Here is a 20,895-nt window from a genome sequence, read left to right on the forward strand (position 1 = left end):
GATTGTTACCATATTCCAAACTAGCAGCGGAGCCATTCAATGTGCCCCCTCCTCTTGTTCAGGGTTGTAAAGGGCCGCGAAGAAAGAAAAAGGGGAAACTTCTTTAAGAAAGAAAAAAAAAACATCTTAAAAACATTTAATTGCAACCCGGATGCCATATGTACACCTCTTGTGAACCCCTCAAACAATGTCTGAGTCTTTACAAAGTGCAGAGTGCGCCTTTGGAGACGCGTGCGCTTTTGGAGAGGTGTGCGCATCGTGACCGGAATATGACCCCGAGCACACTTCGCCAAAGAAGTAATTCAGTTTTAATGTGCCTTGGAGTTCCTTTTCATTGGCCATGTATTGTTAATTGTAAATCCCTTAAAGAACATGTACACCAAATACAATGAAAGTTGTCAATGGGCCAATTGTAAAGACCGTTTACAACTTTAAATAATAATAGATATGGTTATGGCAGCAGCAAGTCGTTCCCTTTCAGCACAAAAACAATACCAGTTTTGTTTTTATCCAGGCAGCCTGTTTACAGTGAACCATGCAGGGCTCTTCCATGGTAAAAAAAAAAAAAAAGAAAAGAAAAAGAAAAAGAAAAAAAAGAAGAAGAAAAAGAAACGTGATCTTGCAAGGATTCATTCATTCATTCACATTGAATGTTAAGGGACGGCACATTCTATTTCGTCCATGAATATCATTATATTGATATCCTTATAATCTGCTATTTTAATAATTATTTTCCCACCTGGCATGATCATTTTACTTTACTTTTACTTATGTGTTTAGGTGTTGCCTAAATGTCAGGTAGGCTATGCTATGCTTTAATCTATACACACTAATGGGGGTAAGTGGAAGAAAATAGCCAAATGGAATAGCATTTAGGCTATACATTTATATAAAAAAAAATCATCAATTTCGGTATTTTGCACTAAATACTGTCCCAAATATCTCGTAAAAGACTCCACCAATCAATTAATCTGACGGTTTCTGACAACAACAAAAACACTATTGGTGCCATTTCCACAATTTTACAGGTGGAAGACAATGGAGATAGTGGCAGATGCTGCAATGACATCAACGATGTAAACTCTTCAATCTTTGGCTACCTATGGCTCTTGCTGTGGCTACACTGTGTGTGTGTGTGTGTGTGTGTGTGTGTGTGTGTGTGTGTGTGTGTGTGTGTGTGTGTGTGTGTGTGTGTGTGTGTGTGTGTGTGTGTGTGTGTGTGCAATGCATAATGAACGGCTGCATGGCGCATTCAACTGTACCCACCATGTGTGTTCTTCTATCTAAACCTTAACAAAGGGTTGATGTTAGTTGTTTGTTTCATTCTCAGTTTCAGGGACCAGGCCGGGTAATTAGCTTACACTTAATTGGGATGTCACTCTCATGACATTAGTGATGTTTTTCACTTTGAGTCAATCCGACAACATCATGTGCATTTTTTAAGGGACAAAATCAACCATTCTGCCAACATTGTTTGGAATAGCAATTATTATTGCCCCATGTGTGTGTGTCTATGCATTTGATTTATGAATGAATCTGGTTATGATCATGATACACCAGATGTGTAGTGAAAGCAGACGGCCGCTCGGGGGCACTGTTTCCAATCCTACCGGTATTTATGGTTGCGCAATCGCAACATCAAACAGCCGTAGATCCCATAGCCCGGAGGAACGGTCACCGTCAATCTTGCCTGTATTTTCTTTTCTTCACTCACCCTTTTTAACTGTCAGTGTGCAGCTGGATGTTACTGTAGCTGCTACCACCAACGTTAACTGGTTAGTAGTTTTGGGGTTTGGCAACTACATATAAAGATAAATATAATAGAAAAAAAAACTAGTTTAGACTTTAGAGCCCATACAGCTGAAAAAATGGTTGCCTGACAACCGAGTAACCAATCAAAGCGCGACCGTCCATCTGGACTGTGGGCTCCCTTTGGTACCATTTGCGAGTGCGTAAACATGACTTTCCTCCTTTAGGTCGTCGTAGATCTCCATAACATCTATCTACTCGGAGGACGCGGACAGAGATCTGCCCACCGTGTTTACAGATCTACACATGCGTTGCGTACGACCAATACAATACATAACCATATGCTGTTTGGTTACTTCCTGAAACTGGGTTAGCTTATCGCTGTGTGTTTGATAGTAGAATGTAGATGAGAATCACCGAGGCACAACAACCAACAGGCTCATCCTGACTTTATACCCACGCAAAGACTAGAAGGGGAAGCAGCGTCGGTGAGATTTGACTTCACATCATGGATTACTGGGTAAGTCAGTGTACATAATATGTTTGAAGTCAACACCAAACGAAAATGTTTGCACTTTATTGTTCATGCTCAGCATGTCAACATCAGATGTTTTTAGACTGACCATTTCTTTAAAATCGTGATGTTATCTATCTGACTACAACGTACGTGATGAAGGGATTATAAGAAGTATTGCTATGTAATTAAAGAGGGAGAATTAATTGTTTAAAAAAGCGAGCGTTGCCTATAGTTTGTCACTATACTGTTCAGCTAAAACTACTTTAGTTTACGAAGAGGTTAAGACCTGACTCGACATCAAAAGTGGGCTGCTATCAACAAGCCAGGCGTTTAAAGCCATATAAGATTACCTAACAACAACAGGTTTTGTTGTTAAGGATTTGATTTCTGTTGTTTGTGTGTTTGAGTATAAAGGGTTAACTTGGCGCCTATTCACGTTTAATTCTTTACCGAAGCTTTAGCTTTTTGTACTTAAAGATCTTGAAACGTGTTTATAGCCATAATATAGTTTTTCACTTTTTGAAATGCCAACTAAATTTCATGTAAACATTGTTGAGTCGTGCCTCCATCAAAGTGATGGGGAGTAAAACGTGCTGAAATGTGAGCACACGTCTTTAGATGAAGTGGGATGCATAATCTTTTTAATAATTCAGTGTGTATTGTCTGATTTTCTCATACTAATGGATGCCATTGTATAGTTTTTTTCTTTGTCACCCTATCATTAATGATGAAGAGTAGAGAGGGGGATGACTGTGATTAAGTTGTAAAACATATTTATTGTGGTACTCATAACGTATGACTTCCTGTTTAACACAAAAATACAGGAAGTTCTAACAAAGCACTGAGCATAGATCTGTTTTGCCCATAGAGTTATATTTTGCCTCAGTGCACTGGAGTGAAGTCAGAGGAACAGAGTGATTTCGTGTTTGCAAGGCAGCATAGATTGGTGATTGAATACTTTATTATGAAGTTTTGCAAATATTACAGTGGTACAATTGTACAATGTACATTGTACAATTGTACAATTGTACAATGTACACAATTCCCTAAGGGCTTGTTTCCATTGTGTATTCCCATGTATTCAATTCATGGAGACATTTAAAGACACAATAATATACAAGACGGTATCATCAACACTAGTAGCAATAAAATGTATTTGTACAGTAAACAGTACAATAAGCAGCAGCAGTTATTGAAACGCGTCCTGAAACATCCGGTCAATTGATTTCCCAGTTAAAGCATGCACACTCCATCATATCAGCCCCTATCTGGACTTTCTAGTTATACAATGAGTCTATCTGGACAATCAAGTTTTACAATGAGTCTATTTACTACCATGCATCTACAGGTACTTGAAAAACTTTCTTGTAATTTTGTTGAACTGAAAATCTTTCATTCCTGAAATTGAAAAGTCCTTTCCAGACATTCAGACATGAATTATTTCGCCTCAGTCAGTGCACAAATGCATGGGCCTTTTGTTGACAAATCACTGATGCTGCAGTGTTTGAGCATTCTGTTTCCTCTGGATGTATCCAAGCAGCAACAGCTTCTTCACCCCCAGGCCAGTATATTTCCATGAGAACATGACCTCCCTCTGGAAACAACAAAGGTCTTCTTACACAGAATAGACTGCAGCTTGCTTGGGGAAAATGAAGAGGAATGGGCGTCTACTATATAACAATGGGCAGAACAAAATAGGCATGGGAGTCTTTGTTCATACCCCGCATTAGCTCTCCTGGGGCAAAGATAGTATCACATAATTTGTGAGTGTCCAGCTTAGCCCTGTAAAAAAGAAACAACTGTAGACAACAAAACATGTGTGCGATAACAAGTAGCCAGCTGCCAAGCTGGTCAAGGGTTCATGCTCATTGCACCAGCTTCCCAGATTTGCCATTCAACCTTGACTCTGATATATAACATCATTCACCGAGGCATGTGCCTGTCCACTTGTGTGCCTGCCCTCTGCAGCCTCGACTGTAGTTTATAGAAATGTGCTGACAGCGTTTAGGCTATACCGGAAAGGTGGATGTAGGATAAATGCAAGTAACCGTGATGGGGCGTTTACTATTCTAGACATAGTCGTTGTTGATCACATGGCTTATTTACCGTTGTTTCAACTCTGCTCCACTTGGCTAACCCTGCCAAACCTGTATGTATGAGCGCCTGCTATTCAGACAAGGAAGGCCTTACAACTGTAGTCTGAGCCGGGGGTGGACACTTCAGTTTCAGGGGCAGCACTCTTACTCGGCTTCATCCATTATGAAGTTTAATGTTTATTAACCACTTTCACCCTGGTGTCGGCATGTCATTCTAGGTGGATTGTATATAGGGCTTAACTGGTTAAGGGAACGCATTATTTAACCATCAGTGGTTCTCACACTTTTTCTTGTCAAGGACCCCTAGAATTACGTGCATTTGGCCACCGACCCCCAATCTCAAAATATTTATGTATCACGGACCCCCCATTAGCAAATATTTGAGTTTCAAATGTTCGCTTTAAAAATACATATATTCAAAAAATACATGCTATATTCAAAAAATACATGCTATATTCAAAAAATACATGCACAAGGTGCCGCACTGTGAGCTTGTATATCTGCTATTTTTCAATAGCTAAAGTATAAAATAATTCCAGGCACATCACCAGGTCCTCAGGTCTATTTGTACACTATACTATATGTTGCAATGTATTATTCATCCACCTATTGGGAAAATAAACCACATTACCCTCTTCTGTACAGAGTGGACTAAACCAGGTCTTCCCATGTTGTGTTCACAATAGTGGATGATGCACGGACAATCTGCCCCCATGTATCATTATGTGGCAGCATTACGTTTAATCTTTGCAAATTATAGTTACTCAAGATATTGCTTTGTGGACCTTAAGCTTTTACACGTCTGCTTGCAGATGAGGTACGCTAAAAACAACCTTTCGCTCTTGCGAAACCGGCTGGCTAGTTGTAAAGAGGAAATATTGATGTAAAGATAGATAATAGTCTGAGTTTTGAGATACGCTAATTTTTTACTGCACTTATGAAATAACAGCTGTCAATCATTTACTATGATCACTGACTGCATTTAAGCTTTTGAACAATCAACAAGTTTTTCAATGATGTGTCAAACCAGACTGTCTAGGCCAGTGGTTCTCAAACATTTTTTGGCTGCAGTACCCCCTAATACTGATTTCTGAAGCCGAGCAATTTCGTTTAGAAAAATGGACATAAAAAGTCCAGTTCCCATGCCAATATGTTCAAAATAAAACAGCATAATGGCAAATAAACATTGCTTGTTGTACTAGTCACTGTATTGATGTAATTTGGTTTAACAATTTACAGATGAGCAGGTCCACACAAAGTCTGTCAATGTTTTATTATTGACAATAACACTAAAATACATATTCCCATTTTCTATATATATATTTTTTCTTCCTCACGTACCCCCTGCCTGCGTACCCCCAAGGGTACACAACCCCCCATTTGAGAAACACTGGTCTAGGCTATGAGTAGTGTCTGTACAACACATTTCCATGGCTGGGGAGACATAGCCTATGTAGGTATTAGCTTTCTCCTTCACTGGTTACAATACTTAATTAGTCTGACATACCTTCCAAAAACTTCCAAAAACTCTGGGTCACAGAGCTGTTTTCCCCATTCTAAATCCCCAAAACCTTTTTTAACATCACGTCATAAGACCTGTGCTGTGTTCCAAAACAAAACAAAAATAACCGTAGCAATTTTACTCATATGGATATGAAGCATCAACTAACAGTTTAAGGGTACTAATTTATCCAAGAATCCAGGAAAAAAAAGATTTTGAAAATAAAGTGCTACAAATCGACTTCAATTATCAGGCTTAAAAATGACCTAATAACTGCATCTACCATTACACAACTCATGGCACAACCGTTGCACATAATTTGTGTCACGAAACATTGCATTGGACTTTTTTGTTGTTGTTGTCAGTTATATATACCAACTAATGGAAGTGACATCAGTACTTCTGTAGGAGGAGTCTGTTGATAGGGTTTACTGTAGTGACAAACTATATCTTACACACCTTTAAGAAGATACCACCACCACCACCTGTCTGATGTTAGCCTGATAGGTCGGCTTTGTCTTGTACAATATCTGATAGCATTTCAGTGAGGGCAAAATAGAGTTCTAGGCATGACGGGGGCTTCTGTTGTAAGTATTACCTACCATCGGTAGATTTGTTTTTAACCATTTAACCAAAATATAATCACATATTTGTAGTTACAATGAAATTTGGATGCCAGGGTTACTGTGGTTAATAGTCTTAAGGTTTTCAAATGTTCACATTGTTGTAGGCCAATTACTATGTATGGGCATTTATAATCAAAGTGATTCTAACCAATGACTAGAATGCGTTCCTCTTCTGTGGCTTTCTGATGTTGCAGATACATTTATATTAAGTGTTTGTTGAAGAACAGGTATACACAATTAAATTGTTAATCGGCCCTAGTCATGCACCGAAAATAGCAGATCTGCAAGGTCAACTCGTTGTGTGCTTGACTGTAGATTGGCTATTTTTGATGCGCGACTCCACCGTGAGACTAGCCTATGAATCAGCCTTAACAACATGCTTATTGTGTCTCCAGAGTGCCTTGGAGGTCTACAAGGAGATGCTCCTACTGTATCTGGAGGAAGGCAGGCAGCATGTTAACTCCCACTGTGAGCACCTGGAACCATGGCAGATCATAGGGGCAACATTCATCACCACTTTGGGAGCAGTCTGGATCAAAGGGTTCCTTTTTCAGCAAGAAAGTAAGTGTTTGTTTACAAATGATGCCAGCATGCAACACAGCCCTCCTGCAGAGTAAATCAGAAAATATCTATATTTTTAAGGACCTCGTCCCACATTTCCAACACGATCTTCATATAATTGGTCCTGGCTAATACTTGTTATAATATGGTGGCATTACTGTCTACTTGGCTCTGCGGCTCTGCTGTGGACACTTCAGGAACCTTCCTCACAGTGATGTTATCGGTGGTCATTTCAAAGATTTCAAACTTTTTTCTGTTGTTTTTATTGTAAGCACTATAGCTTCTATTTCAGCATACTAACTTTCCAGGAAGAGAGAGGATGCAGTAAGTTTCCAGAAGCTTTGAATCCCCACTAATGGTGTCATTATTAGGCATGTTTCTGAACGCTCACTCTGCTTATTTCAATCTTGCACTTTGTAAGTCGCTCCGAGTCTATAGTTTTAATTGAACTGTCCACAGCCTACCTCTAAGACACAGAGTAAGTATAGAGAAATGGTGCATTAGGACCAGTTATATGAAGATGACTTTTAAAATGGGTAAAGTGCTCCTTCCTTGGAAGTGTTGGGAGTCTATAGCAGGGGTTTTCAAAGTGGGTGAGGGGGCACCTTGGGGTGCCGTGACGGCAGTCCAGGGGTGTCGGGAGATCATTTGATAATAATTGGAATTTATTTGTACACTTGAAAAAATATTATTTAGTATAATTTTAAACTTGAAGTACAAAGTTATTTTCAGTCAGTTCTAACCAAAATGGCTATTATCTCAACGTTTTCCTCGCAAGATAGCTACTAAAATACCGTCACTGTCAGGCTGAAACCTCGTATCTCCAAGTTTCAAATGTGTACGTACGTCTTTTGCCCTGTTTCATCATACAAAATTGGTACATTTTATAGATGATAAATACAAACGAACGGTTTTGGACATAAATGGTTTCGACCCGACAACGACAATATGCTATAAATATAAGGTGCTGGGAGTGAAAGTTATAATGTAGTGTTGCCTCGGATTAAAAAAAATATTTATGGGGTGCCCTGAGACAAAAAAAAGTTTGGGAACCCCTGGTCTATAGTAATGCCTTTGTTGCTTTTAAGTATGACTTGTGCCTGACCAGGTTAAGAGTGAATCCCTGTGGACTCTTATTTGAAACACTAGAACCCTTAACAATAAATCAGGGTCAGGGTTAACTTGGCCTGCAGGTTTACTTTGCATTCGTTTAGTTTGGCTAAACCATATTTCGATTTACCAAAATGCAAAGTAAACCTTTACCTATAATTTGCTTACTACAGCAGTAAGTCTACACATAGTATCATTATTATTATTATTAATTAATGTCAATAAACTATAGAGGTTGAATTCCTTAGTTTGTCCCATCTCCATACTATAAGTCGATCAGGGCTTTGCTTCGTGGAGTAGAAGAAGTAGAAGCATTCAGTGCTGTTCAACAGTGCAATAAAATGCTTGGTGGAAAGAGTCCCAGATTTCTTAGACCACCGCATGTCCTCGCGTGTGATTATAGGCCGAGTCATAGTCAGCTGGTTAATGCCTGTGGCTAACTCTGTCTACCAATATTTCCCAACAGCTGTCTCTTTGTTCCCCTGCCAATAGGTCTCGTGTCCAGATTGAAGAAGCAGCTCTTTAGAATCATCAGAAAGATTCCCTTTGTTGGCCAGTCGGTAAGTATCAGTGGTTACACTGTTTCCCCTTTTCCCGGACTCTACTGTCTCTATCTTATGAAGCTGTTATGAGTCATTCTCGGATGGCTGAGTATGGCATGCTGAAGGGAGGGGGGGATCCAGACCTTTGGCACACTTTACATTATGGACTTGTGATAATATTGGGTTACTTAAGGTCTTTATGGTCCATAACTTGAGGGCACGCACGTTCACAACGTGTTTATCAACATTTACATAAGCCTTTTAATGTGTTATGTGATAACAAAGTTTGAGCGTCAAGTGTTCCCACACAAGTTAATCAGCCATGATACCACTTGATGATAATTAATTCCAGTACTTTTCGTTAATGTTTACGTAAAATAAATATATAATAATAAATCTTTGTAATATGTGCACTCTCATTGTGCTGATTCATTGTACCAGTGACTACAGTGTCTGTAGTGTCTGTAAAAAGAACTCCATTGTGTGTTGTTTATGACAGATCCAGACCCAGCTCAACAAGGCCCTGGATGACATGTCGGTGAGCCTGTGCACACTGAAGGAGGGAATGAGCTACGCCCAACAGCTGCCCTCGGAAGGTCTCTCGCAGAGCCAAGTCCTAGACAAGATCAGACAGTACGAGACGTTGAGTAAGTGCTAATTTGCCTCATGGTTTACTTATGGTCCTTTATCTTAGTGCCAGTTAACTGACATCACTGAGGTGGGGCTGGGATGCCCATAGGCCTAGAATTATTGAATGCTATAACTATTGAAAAATAGCAGATATGCAAGCTCACAGCGCGGCACTCTTTGAAAAATCGTGAAAATTATCATTTTGACCCGATTCTATAAGTGTCTTTTGAATCCTAAGATTTTTTGAAAAACCTATGTTTCTATGTCAGCAATCTGGCAAGCCATCGTCAAAGAAAAGTTCCTTTTCATTTAACTGGAGCTCAGTTAGTCTGTTCTTGAGAGACTACTATGTCAGTGGTTCTCAAACCTTTTCATGTGAAGGACCCCCAAAATTATATGTACTACTACTTTTTCAAAAATAGCAGATCTACAAGCTCGCAGCGCGGCACTCGGTGCCGCGCTGTGAGCGTGTATATCTGCTATTTTTCACTGGTTAAAGCATTCAATAATTCTAGGCCTAAATGGGTTAAACCCTTCCACCAGCACGCTTTGGCCATGTTGAGCACGGTTATCAAACGGTGCAGAAAATTGGGGAATGGGCACAGTTTGAAATTGTTTCCGCACCATGTTATGCACAAATGGAAAAGCCATTAAAGTGCTTTGTTACATTACCGTGCTCAGAAGCGTTCAACCCTGCCATGGAAAGGGGCTGATCCCTGAGCAGTCTTATAACAGTCTATAACAAGGGTCTTCAACAGGGGGTCCGGGACCCCAAGGGGTTCCTCAGAGTTACTACAGGGAGGTCCTTCAAGTATTTGTGTGATAGAAACATTTTTATATTAACCATCTGAACCTTAGCGTCCATATTCTGAGAACTGTAGCCAAAAATAACAGATCTACAAGGTCACAACGCGGCGTTGTGAGTGACCTTGTAGATCGGCTATTTTCAGCAAAGAGGTTTGGTGTAGAGGGGGAAAAAAGCAGAACAAGTACAAGAGTGAAATGTCAAGTTTATTAAGTATTGACGGTTCAAGTGGTTAAATATCTGAAAACACAAATTGACATGAATCCAAAATACACTGATGATTGTGAGTACGTTATAGTCCATAGAAAACAGGACGTTTTGACCAAATGGGTGATATGGGAAAAGAAGGCAAGATATATCCATGTTTCTGCAGCCAGGGTGAATACAATTCAATGGGAGCCGGAAGTCCGCTGATGTAGTATTCCCATATCATGGGAAACAGAGTTTCTTCGCTCACTCCCGACCGCGGCAACGTGGGGGCTATCGGTTACCATGGTACCTTTTCCTATGCAAACTTCTAATAAAGTCTTCAATCAATCAAACCAGTTAACAGTCTGAACGTGATAATGAGGCAGCGGCACTCCACGGGGGGAATCGTTATCACGCGTGTGGACGTGTTACGCATCCCATGTGTTAATATTTAACTTAAAATAGTCAATGGAGAGAAAAATGTGGAGACATGTGGAATGCCATATTTGGAGGTCATAACTTTGCGGCACATTAAAAAATGTGTCTAAACTGTTGAAATATGTTTCTTACAGATGAAGTTAAGTGGGAGAACGGATGTGTTTCAGGAGCTGTGTACTGGGGCGATGAAACACTTACCAAACTCCTGGTTAAGGTTTGTATCATTCTTTGCAGTTTGGCATTCTTGGCATGGACACAATGGTTTTGTAGCTATTGTAGAAATATCAGACCTTGATGTCAAATGTTCAAGCATGTTCAAATCATCATGTATACTTAACATTGTTTCAGACCATTTTCCAAATTCTTTCTTTTTTTACATTTTGGAACTACTGCACAAAGTTACCTGCCCAGTTGCTCACTCTTATGTTTTTTATATTTATATAAATATAAATGTATTTCTGGCTTTCTGTGGTGTTTTTGTCTTGTTAGACCAATCACATAGTAAGACTACAGTGCATACAAATATAAAACATGATTTATACTTAGTTTCCCACTAGCGTCACGCACTGAAAATAGTAGATCTACAAGATTGTGAGCCTGTAGATCAGCACAGCACATTCAGGCATTACCATCAGCCATCACCTCACTCGTTGCTTTTATCCATAGGTATACGGAGACTTTGCATGGAGCAACCCACTTCACCCAGACATCTTTCCTGGCGTAAGGAAGATGGAGGCGGAGGTTGTAAGAATGAGCTGCACACTTTTCCATGGCGGACCTAACACCTGTGGCACCGTAAGTTTCCATACCATCACTTTTGGGCAGAAACCGCTATCTATATTTCATCTTTTATTTTATTTTTTACAAAACGAATTAATCAATTGCGTTGGCAATAACATGGCACTCAGCATGCTACAGTGACTTTAGTGGACTGGGACATTTACAGTAATCAATTCTGCATGTATTTTGGGTTTGCACATCCTCGAGAATGCACTAGTTGATATTTAACCAATGAAAAAGTTGTGATGTCACGCACCGACGTTTAACTTTTGATACAGTAGGTCACGTGGTCTCTGTAAACGTTCTGAAACAGTCAGAGAGCAGAGCGAGAGGCAGCAGCGCCTCCCACAGCCTGGCACTGACCAGGAAATTGAGGAAGTAGCCTCAACTTAAAATGTATTTTAATTGTAATTCTGTGCATATAAAATATATGTACCCAATCGAATATCTTAGTTACATCGATATCGTCCATGTGAACTAGACGACTTCCTGGTTTTCATAGTGTGGGCAAGGGGGGACGGACTGGCCGACCGACAGTACAGTACATACAGTGAAGTACAGTAGAGGCGTGCTGTGACGTCATCAATAATATTAGCCAAAGAGATAGCCTGATTTATCTTTTTTTGTGTGTCATCACAGCTTCAACAAATAATAAAGAACCATTGGAACACAGGTTATTTTTGTCCATTTCCTGAAAAGAAACACTAATGCATACAGTTGGGTTCTGCCCGACAGTGGCGATACAGTGGCTAACAAAATTGTATAATGAAGCCAGCCCAATGCCTGCGAAGATCCTGGACATAATTTGACTGCTTCTCCTCTGTTCAGGTCACTTCAGGAGGAACCGAGAGCATACTGATGGCCTGCAAGGCTTACCGAGACATGGCGTATGAGCGTGGTGTCAAATACCCTGAAATGTAAGATCAGATCAGATCAGGTCAGATCAGATATCTTCGTTGTCGGGTGAAAAACTTGTATGTCCAAAACCGTTCATTTTGCATTTATAATTTAAAAATGATTTAAACTAGTGAAAACAGCCGATCTACAAGCACACAACGTATCGCGGTGCGAGGCGTTGTGTGCTTGTAGATCTGCTGTTTTCACTACTTTTGTGCGACGGCCTTGTACGATGAAGCAGGGCTTTACTTTGTGAAAGAACGTACACATTTGAAACTTGGAGATACGAGGTTTCCACCCGACAAAGACGATATGTTGCTTGCTGCCAAGATATGGGTGAACCAGTGTCACGACTTGTATCTGGTTTTTGCCTGCAGCAGGAAACAAAACAAATCCAACTTCAACATGAGTTGATGACGGTCCATTCGTAGGTGTTAAGAGTTCTAACATTATTGTTGCGTTGTGTTCTGTCTTTTATAGCCTTGCCCCACAGAGTGTCCATGCAGCCTTTGACAAAGCAGCCCACTACTTTGGGATGAAGCTTGTTCACATACCTCTGGACAAGAAAACCATGCAAGTAGATGTCAAGGTAAGAACAGGCATCTGCTAGTTTGGACAGCTTTTCCTCGGAAGTCAGTCTCGCCAAAATCAATATAAATCCAAGTAAGCTTATTTACAGTACAAGGAAGTTAAAGTCTAGCACTAGCACGGTGGTGTGTTCTAGATTTCTTTGGATGGCATCTGTAATTATTCCCTAACCAACCTCCCACACGCATGTGGTCACCGATGACCACGCGCAGTTTTAATACTAATGAAGTTTGGCAGACCTATTGTTTAATGTGTGAAAAAGGGCTTCTTTACGCAAATGTCTCTATTTCTTAATGCTTAGGCAATGAAGAGAGCCATCGGCAAGAACACAGCCATGCTTGTGTGTTCTGCACCCCAGTTTCCTCATGGGGTCATGGATCCTATAGAGGAAGTGGGGAAGGTAAGAAGTGAAACATTTCAAAATATTTCCTTTAAATAGTCGTGAGCTCAAAACAAACAGAAGAGGCTGACTCACGCTTACTTTCCCCTGGTCTCCAGCTGGCTGTACGCTACAACATCCCTCTTCACGTAGATGCCTGTCTGGGAGGCTTCCTCATTGTCTTCATGGCCAAGGCTGGCTACCAACTAGCACCGTTTGACTTCAGGGTGAAGGGTGTCACTAGCATCTCCGCCGACACCCACAAGGTAAGGAGTGGCTGTCGGCTCCCATCCCATTCCACTCAACCTGCTGTCTCTCCCACGCAGGGGTGTCGCACCAAATTCTGGGCCCTGGGTACTTTAACTATTGAAAAATAGCAGATATACAAGCTTGAAAATGTGTGCAAGTCTTTGAATATTTCAAATCCTTTGAAAAACCTATGTTTCTATGTCAGTGGTACTCAAACCTTTTCTCAAAATATTTAGTTCCAGGGACCCCCCAGAAACAAAATTTGAGTAACAAATGTTCGCTTAAAAAATACATATATTCAAAGATTTGCACACATTTTCACGACTTTTCAAAAATAACAGATCTACAGCTGAGCTTGTAGATCTGCTATTTGTCAATAGCTAAAGTATAAAATAATGAATGCCCCTCCACCTTGGGCCCTAGTAGCTCAGTCCCACTTTCCCCCCCCTTGTGACACCCCTGCTCCCACACGTACCAGCTGTTGTTTTTTTCTTTTGAAGTCACATTGAGTGTGTTTTACCACGGTTAAGGAAAAGGTCATGGGAGTTGAAAACATGCGGTTCAATGGTGTTTTTTTTTTTAAGTTGTGGAAATGTTTTAATGCTATTCTAATGCATGTCATAATTAGCGAAAATTCGACAGAAATAGGCATCCTTTGTGGCGTCGCATGCCGAAAATAGCAGATCTACAAGCACACACTTGTGTTGTGAGCTTTAGATCACAACACAGTGTGATCTGCTTTTCAGATTTTTATAATTTATAATATTATACATTGAACTATATAATATTATAACCCCAGAAGAGACACTGTCGAAACCAGGAAGTAGAGGTTGTAGATTTTACCTTGGTGTCTCTGTAGTAAACATCTGCAGTGTTTCTTCTTCTTTCGTGTATCATCATCCTTGATGACACAGAAGACCACTCAGTGATATGGCAGCTAATGGAGCATTAGCTCTACAACCAGTGTGTACAGTATGAGTCAAGTATTGGAAACAATACCCCAGCAGGGTGAAACTGAGCTGAAGGGGTTATTTTCCAGTAATGACCGGCTCAGTGTACATTATACCCCTTATTACAAGCTAAATCGATAATGCCGACACAAAATATTAGTTGCTGTTTCCATAGCAATGTAAACAGTCTGTTATTGAGTACTGCAGGATGTTGTGGCATGGAATAATGACTGGTGGGAGAGTGGGTCCTTGTTGAGAAATAAACCCCAACTGGCTGGTCAACAATGATATACTCACTATTCATTGTCCTGCTTATTACACAGCTTCGTAATAAAGCAATGAATAGATTGACTCAAAATGTCAACTAAACGTTGTCATTGATTTTAAATGTATTTAATTGCTTACAGTAAGGAATGATGCCAGGCCCGTCCAGCCCAACTGGTTAGCTAGCAAAACTCAATGCCTAGTTCTTGCCTCAAACTGTTTTAAAAAACGGCCTTAATTAATGGGCTACTTCAAAAACCATGCACAGTGGATTGATTGAGTGAGTGATTGATTCAGGTGTGTTCTCACCATCTGTCTGTCATTGATGGCAGCGGTCATTATTGAAAACTAACACACCGCTGAATTCAGTGATTGGCCAACAAGAATTAAGCAATCGACAGATTTTAGTTTTCCCCACAGACTATTGTCATACATATTCTAATGTGTGTGTGTGTGTGTGTGTGTGTGTCTCTCTTCCACATGTCCTCCCCAGTATGGCTATGCTCCCAAAGGTTCCTCGGTGATCCTGTACAGTGAAAAGAAGTATCGTCACTACCAGTACTTTGTGGCTCCAGACTGGCAGGGTGGCATCTATGCCTCCCCCTCGGTGGCGGGCTCACGGCCAGGGGGCATCATCGCCGCCTGCTGGGCCACCATGATGCACATGGGAGAGAATGGCTACATAGACGCCACCAGAAAGATCATCAGCACCGCGCACACAATAAAGACGGAGTAAGTAGACATTCAGTGGCGCTGTACAGTAGTTGTTGTTAAAAGTGCCAAGATTTAAGGAGTTTATGTCCTTTCATCTTTCAGTAGTCGTATTGCAGCCATGTGCTTCTGTAACCTACATTTAGGGTGATCAGTGTTCTTGAACATTGATTTCATCAATAGTTTTAGCAGCTTATCTTTGACATTTGGAAACTACATTTTATTCTTTTTGACTTTTGCTTTATTTTAAATGATTATAATTTGTATTTGTACAGAATGAACAACATAGAAGGTCTGTTCGTGTTTGGTGACCCAGAAGTGTCCGTAGTGGCGATGGGCTCAGATGAGTTTGACATCTTCCGTCTGTCAAATGCACTGACACAAAAGGGTTGGAATCTGAACACATTGCAGTACCCATCCAGGTAGAAATGAATAATAATAATAATTTCGACATTTGACTCCGTGTTCTGACTAGAATAGTTACCAGCTGTGTTTCTCCCTTCCATCACCATAGCATCCACATCTGCTGCACAGTCCTCCACACACAGGAGGGCGTGGCTGAGCGGTTTATCGGTGATGTCAGAGAGCAGGTGGCCGTCATTATGAAGAATCCCAAGGAGAAGACCACTGGAATGGTAAGCTACTGCACATCCCTCTTACTACTTGTGTAAAGTCACTAAATCGTTCATTTAACTCTTGAGAGTGTACAAATGTAACCATTAGTTAGTTACATTTGTACACTCTCTGTGTTAGAATTGGATAAATGAACACTGGGGATTTTACTGTGTTCATTCAATTATTATTATTCTATTTGGTGCATGACGGCTCAAAATAGCTAAAAATAGTATCCCATTTACCGTAGCCAGGGTAGGTTTTATGTCAAATTGTAGAAGGCCAAATCAAGAATACCAGCCAGAATAGGTTTTTATCTAAACGTGTAGAAAGCCAAGTCTAGGTAATAGCTGGCATATATGTTATAATGTTTAATGGGATAATAGTGGTTGCCACATCAAAATACATATTCACAAGCTATCCAGAATAAAAGATACACTACAGTCCAGAATACAAATTGTTGTGCTAATTCACATTCTTAAATGGAATTAAGATTTCATCAGCGAAATGTTGATACTGCGAAATGATGACATCAAACATCATTTTCACTTTTCATCATCATTTCACTTCTAAATACACAGAATCTTACTGTTTTTCTCACATCAGGACAATGAGATTTAGGTTGAAACTGCATTCTGAACTCACTCTAAACATACCCAGTTTGACATGCAGGATTTTTTATAAAAGTTTGTTTATAAATGTAACTCCGTTTTTGTGGCATTTCAGGGAGCAATATACGGCATGGCTCAGTCCATCCCAGACAGATCCATGGTGACAGAGATCTCCCGAGGTTTCCTGGACTGTCTCTACAGCACTGAGCTGCCCAAGGTTGCGGAGACTGTCCACATGAACGGTAACGGTAAAGTTCACGGTAACGGTAAAGTTCACGGTAACGGCAAGGTTCACGGTAACGGCAAAGCGCACTGAGAGACCGCTAGGGCGACCTGGCCCGCACCCACAATGCCCCCCGGCTCCGGCAGAAACAATCAAACCCCTCCTCCCAGTACTCCGCAGTAATTTGCTGACTTTGTTGCCTTATCTTTCCCTCCTACGCTAGACGGAACACATCTGCAAAAGACCTTTGAAGCACAAGCCATGTTTTTAATCGACCTCAAGGGAAATCGCTCATATCGCCGCTGTCGGGTGGAAACCTAACTTCTTAATGTCCAATACTATTCCTTTTATATTATTATTATATTTAAAGAATAGTCAAATCTACAAGCTCACAACATGCCGTGGTATGACGCATTGTGAGCTTGTAGTCTGTTATGTTCACTTCTTTTCTGCAACACTCATCATATGTACAGTATGTATGATGAAGTAGGCCATTCACTTTTTTAAAAGATCGCATGGATCGAAGTGCATGGTATCAAACTCGACACACGTGCATATCTCCTTGTATGAGCCGTTCTGTCCGTGACATCAGCTGTGGTGATGTTGGTCTCTGTGTGCTTTCTATTGCGTTACGTCTCGTGTGACGTTAGTCTCGTACTGCATACGGACATAGGGACCTACACACAAAGCCAGACGTAGGAGCGGTTAGCACCACTCAAAAAAGAATAAAAAGTTAAAATATGGCGCTTTCTACCCGACAGTGACGACCTACTGACAACTGTTTGTACCTAGGAAGCATCAATAAGATATGACTCACACCTGGTGAATTTTAAACTTATTATTATATATTTTTTTACATGTCATCAATCTGCTGTCCTTATTTTGGGCTTACTTTGGGCAGGTATGTATGTTTAGACAAATGTTAAAACATTTCCTAAACATTTTCCAAAATTCCAGATCTATGAGCTTCCAACACGTTGTAGATGTTGTAGATCTGGCATTTTCACCACGCGACTCCGTCTTACAACAAAGTGTGAATCAGGACATTCTTTCATTTCAATGTAAACTTTTGTTTTTGAAAATAGATGTGTTTTGTTGTATCCTTATATATCTTATAATCACACAAAATGATTGACCATAAGTGTTGGTAACATTACTTTCATGTTTATCTTTTATATATACTGTATATATATTATATATGTATATGTGGTATAAGCAGGAACATTTCATCAGATGTGAGATGAGTCAGAAAGAAAACAACAAAAAACACAAGACCACTGTATGTTAGTCAGAAGTGCTCTGCTGCCCTCTATCTGAGGACCCTATGTACTGTTCTAGACAGTTTGTCCTGCATTGATCTCATTGATGTACGGTTACCATGTCTACTTATTATTATAATCACTTGAAGGTCTCTGCAAGCAACATTTTTTAACATGAACACGCACTGTACTGCTTTAGTGAAAGAATCGTGTTAATTTGCTCTAACAGGAAGTTAACTTTATTATTGTGGTTTATAAGCACAACGGAAATACTTTTCTTGGCAGGTAATGTACAAATTATGTGTTGCATCACGTCTGCCTACTTCCATCTACAGTCGTTTGCCTTATTGAATAATTATTGACGGGAGAGTTATTTTAAACAATGGGTTGCTGATATCCAAACAATGGACCAAACGGCATTTAGAATATCTTTGCTTTCCATAATTAAAGGGTTATTATAACCAGGATGGGGAATTTAACATTTTAAAACACAAGCCAGATTGTATATGTACATATTTTTTAAATTGTAACAATAATACTGTAGTTAGTTCAAGGTCTTAGTGGTTGATGGATTAGACAAACATACAGCCACCATTTGACTGTTTAGTGACTTTGTTAACATTTCCATTCTGGATGTGCTCCACTCATTGTGGTGCAAAGTCCTGGTGGCCAGGGAAATAAGATTGTTGAGTTAGAGCAGTGGTTCCCAAACACTGGGTCGGGACCCAATTTATTTATTTTTTTGATTCCTACAATACATTTTTTAATTATTATTCCAAAACATTTTCAATAAACATTCGCCAAAAAGAGAAGTCTGTCATGAATTAACCCATTTAGGCCTGATGCCGATTCTAAAAACGCCTTGAAGGCCTGACCTAGGTTTTCTGAACAACTTCAAATAGTATTAAAAAATTACAAAAACGTCTATTTTTCACTAGTTTGGGGCCTGGCCAAAACTCTTTTGGGTCTTGAGCTAAAAGGTTTGGGAACCACTGAGTTAAAGAAAAGGGGCCATGGATTCAAATACTATAGTACTATATTCAATCCCCTGTGTATGATGTTTTTTAAAAAGTTTTTCTTTCCCTAATTACATCTACCTCAGTTTTTCGATGCTATTATGTCTGTCATTCAATGTTTAGATATTAAAGGCATTTGACAAGCTGTAGATTTCTAGAATTCTTATGCCTGACTTATACTTAGTTGCGCACCAGCGTTGTGCACCTAAAGTTTAGACGAGTGAGCTTGTAGATCAGCCATTTTCGGTGTGCAACACTTGTGCAACAGCTAAGTATAACTTGAGCTTTATGTTCTGTTGACAGCGAGAATAAACGGCACCACTGTGATTAGTACATTTCACAACCCACTTGTAAATGAGCTTGTTTACAAGGAGGATATGTACACATTTAAGCATGGAGGTTGTACCATTTTAACTAATAATCCATACTCTTAACACCAAAATGGCCATTTGTTATCCCCGCTCTTCCAGTTTATTCGCCCAATATTGCTTGTTGAAATTAAGCGTATATGCGTATGTTTTAGCTTCCCTTGTGTGTGCAATAAATAGCCCTTTTCTTCATGGAATGAAAAGGGTAAATATTTTAGAGGGAAGGTATTAGAGCCATATCACAGAATGCCGGCTTACTACCAGGTTAGTGTAATCCTAACAGTTGTACATGTGTGACCACTGGTTGTTTTTTTTGTTTTGTTCTTTGTAATTAATAATTTGGTCAGTTTCTTTGTATCTGTGTGTTATCTTTGATTTTACATCGATTATATTCAGTTGTGTTGTCACATAACGAGCAGTTATTGAATAGTAATGAGGGAATGTACTGTATGTAGTGTTTTAGGGAGTGTATTTGAGGCCAAATACACATTTAAAAATCCTCAGTGTTAATTTATCCACTCTGTCAGTATACAAATGTAACCAAAGAAGGGACACTCCCGGGTCCAATTGATTACATTTGTACACTTGGTTAAATTACAGCTGAGGATTTTTTTACTTAGTACAATGTCTAGACTGGTCATCAACAGGGCAGTATTCAGGTCACGATGCAGGTTGCTCCGTCTTTTAAATCAGTGCCTCTTATCAAGGATGGATGTGAAGTTATACAGCAAAACCATCGTTGTTCTTTTAACTCTCAGGGTTAAATGAACTCAGGATTTGCAGTGTAGCTCAGAAGGACTTGAATGATGCCATGGGTCCATATATCCTTAAATACTGTGTCCTAAATGACCAGCTGTGTGTGAACCTATACTGCTGCAGCAAAAAAAAAAAAAAAACACTTTCAATTATGATGGTTGTTCATTTGCATATACTGTATATCCACTAAGACTGATGTTTGAATGGCTTAAAAATCCCTTTTCAATAAAAACCCATTTTGATGCAAAGCCCTCTGACTGAGACAACTGCTGCCGCACACCATTTGTAAGAGATATTTACCGTCGTTACTGTTGTCTGTATATAATTAATGAGCATTCATTTCTATACTTTTCAGAGGTAGGCATGTAACGATTAACTCAACTCACAATACAATTCGAATCACTACACTACGTTCATGATACAATTCTTTTAAACTATTTTCCAGAAAAAACAAGAGTTAAAGTTAAG

At 39.8% G+C, this 20,895-nt stretch overlaps 1 protein-coding gene across 1 annotated transcript; it reads left to right on the forward strand.

The window, feature by feature from the left end:
• The first annotated feature begins 1,987 nt into the window (after window positions 1–1,987).
• sgpl1 (sphingosine-1-phosphate lyase 1) lies at window positions 1,988–20,653 on the forward strand. Its single transcript, XM_080740940.1, has 14 exons — window positions 1,988–2,269; window positions 6,885–7,050; window positions 8,653–8,720; window positions 9,202–9,349; window positions 10,899–10,978; window positions 11,431–11,559; window positions 12,373–12,461; window positions 12,922–13,030; window positions 13,331–13,429; window positions 13,528–13,674; window positions 15,365–15,603; window positions 15,858–16,004; window positions 16,097–16,217; window positions 16,921–20,653. Exons 1-14 carry the CDS (start codon window positions 2,258–2,260, stop codon window positions 17,119–17,121), a joined length of 1,755 nt encoding a protein of 584 aa, XP_080597066.1. The 5' UTR covers window positions 1,988–2,257; the 3' UTR covers window positions 17,122–20,653.
• Window positions 20,654–20,895: the final 242 nt, after the last annotated feature.

Source organism: Nannobrachium achirus, assembly GCF_963921795.1.
Source record: "Nannobrachium achirus genome assembly, chromosome: 13".
Taxonomy (NCBI): domain Eukaryota; kingdom Metazoa; phylum Chordata; class Actinopteri; order Myctophiformes; family Myctophidae; genus Nannobrachium; species Nannobrachium achirus.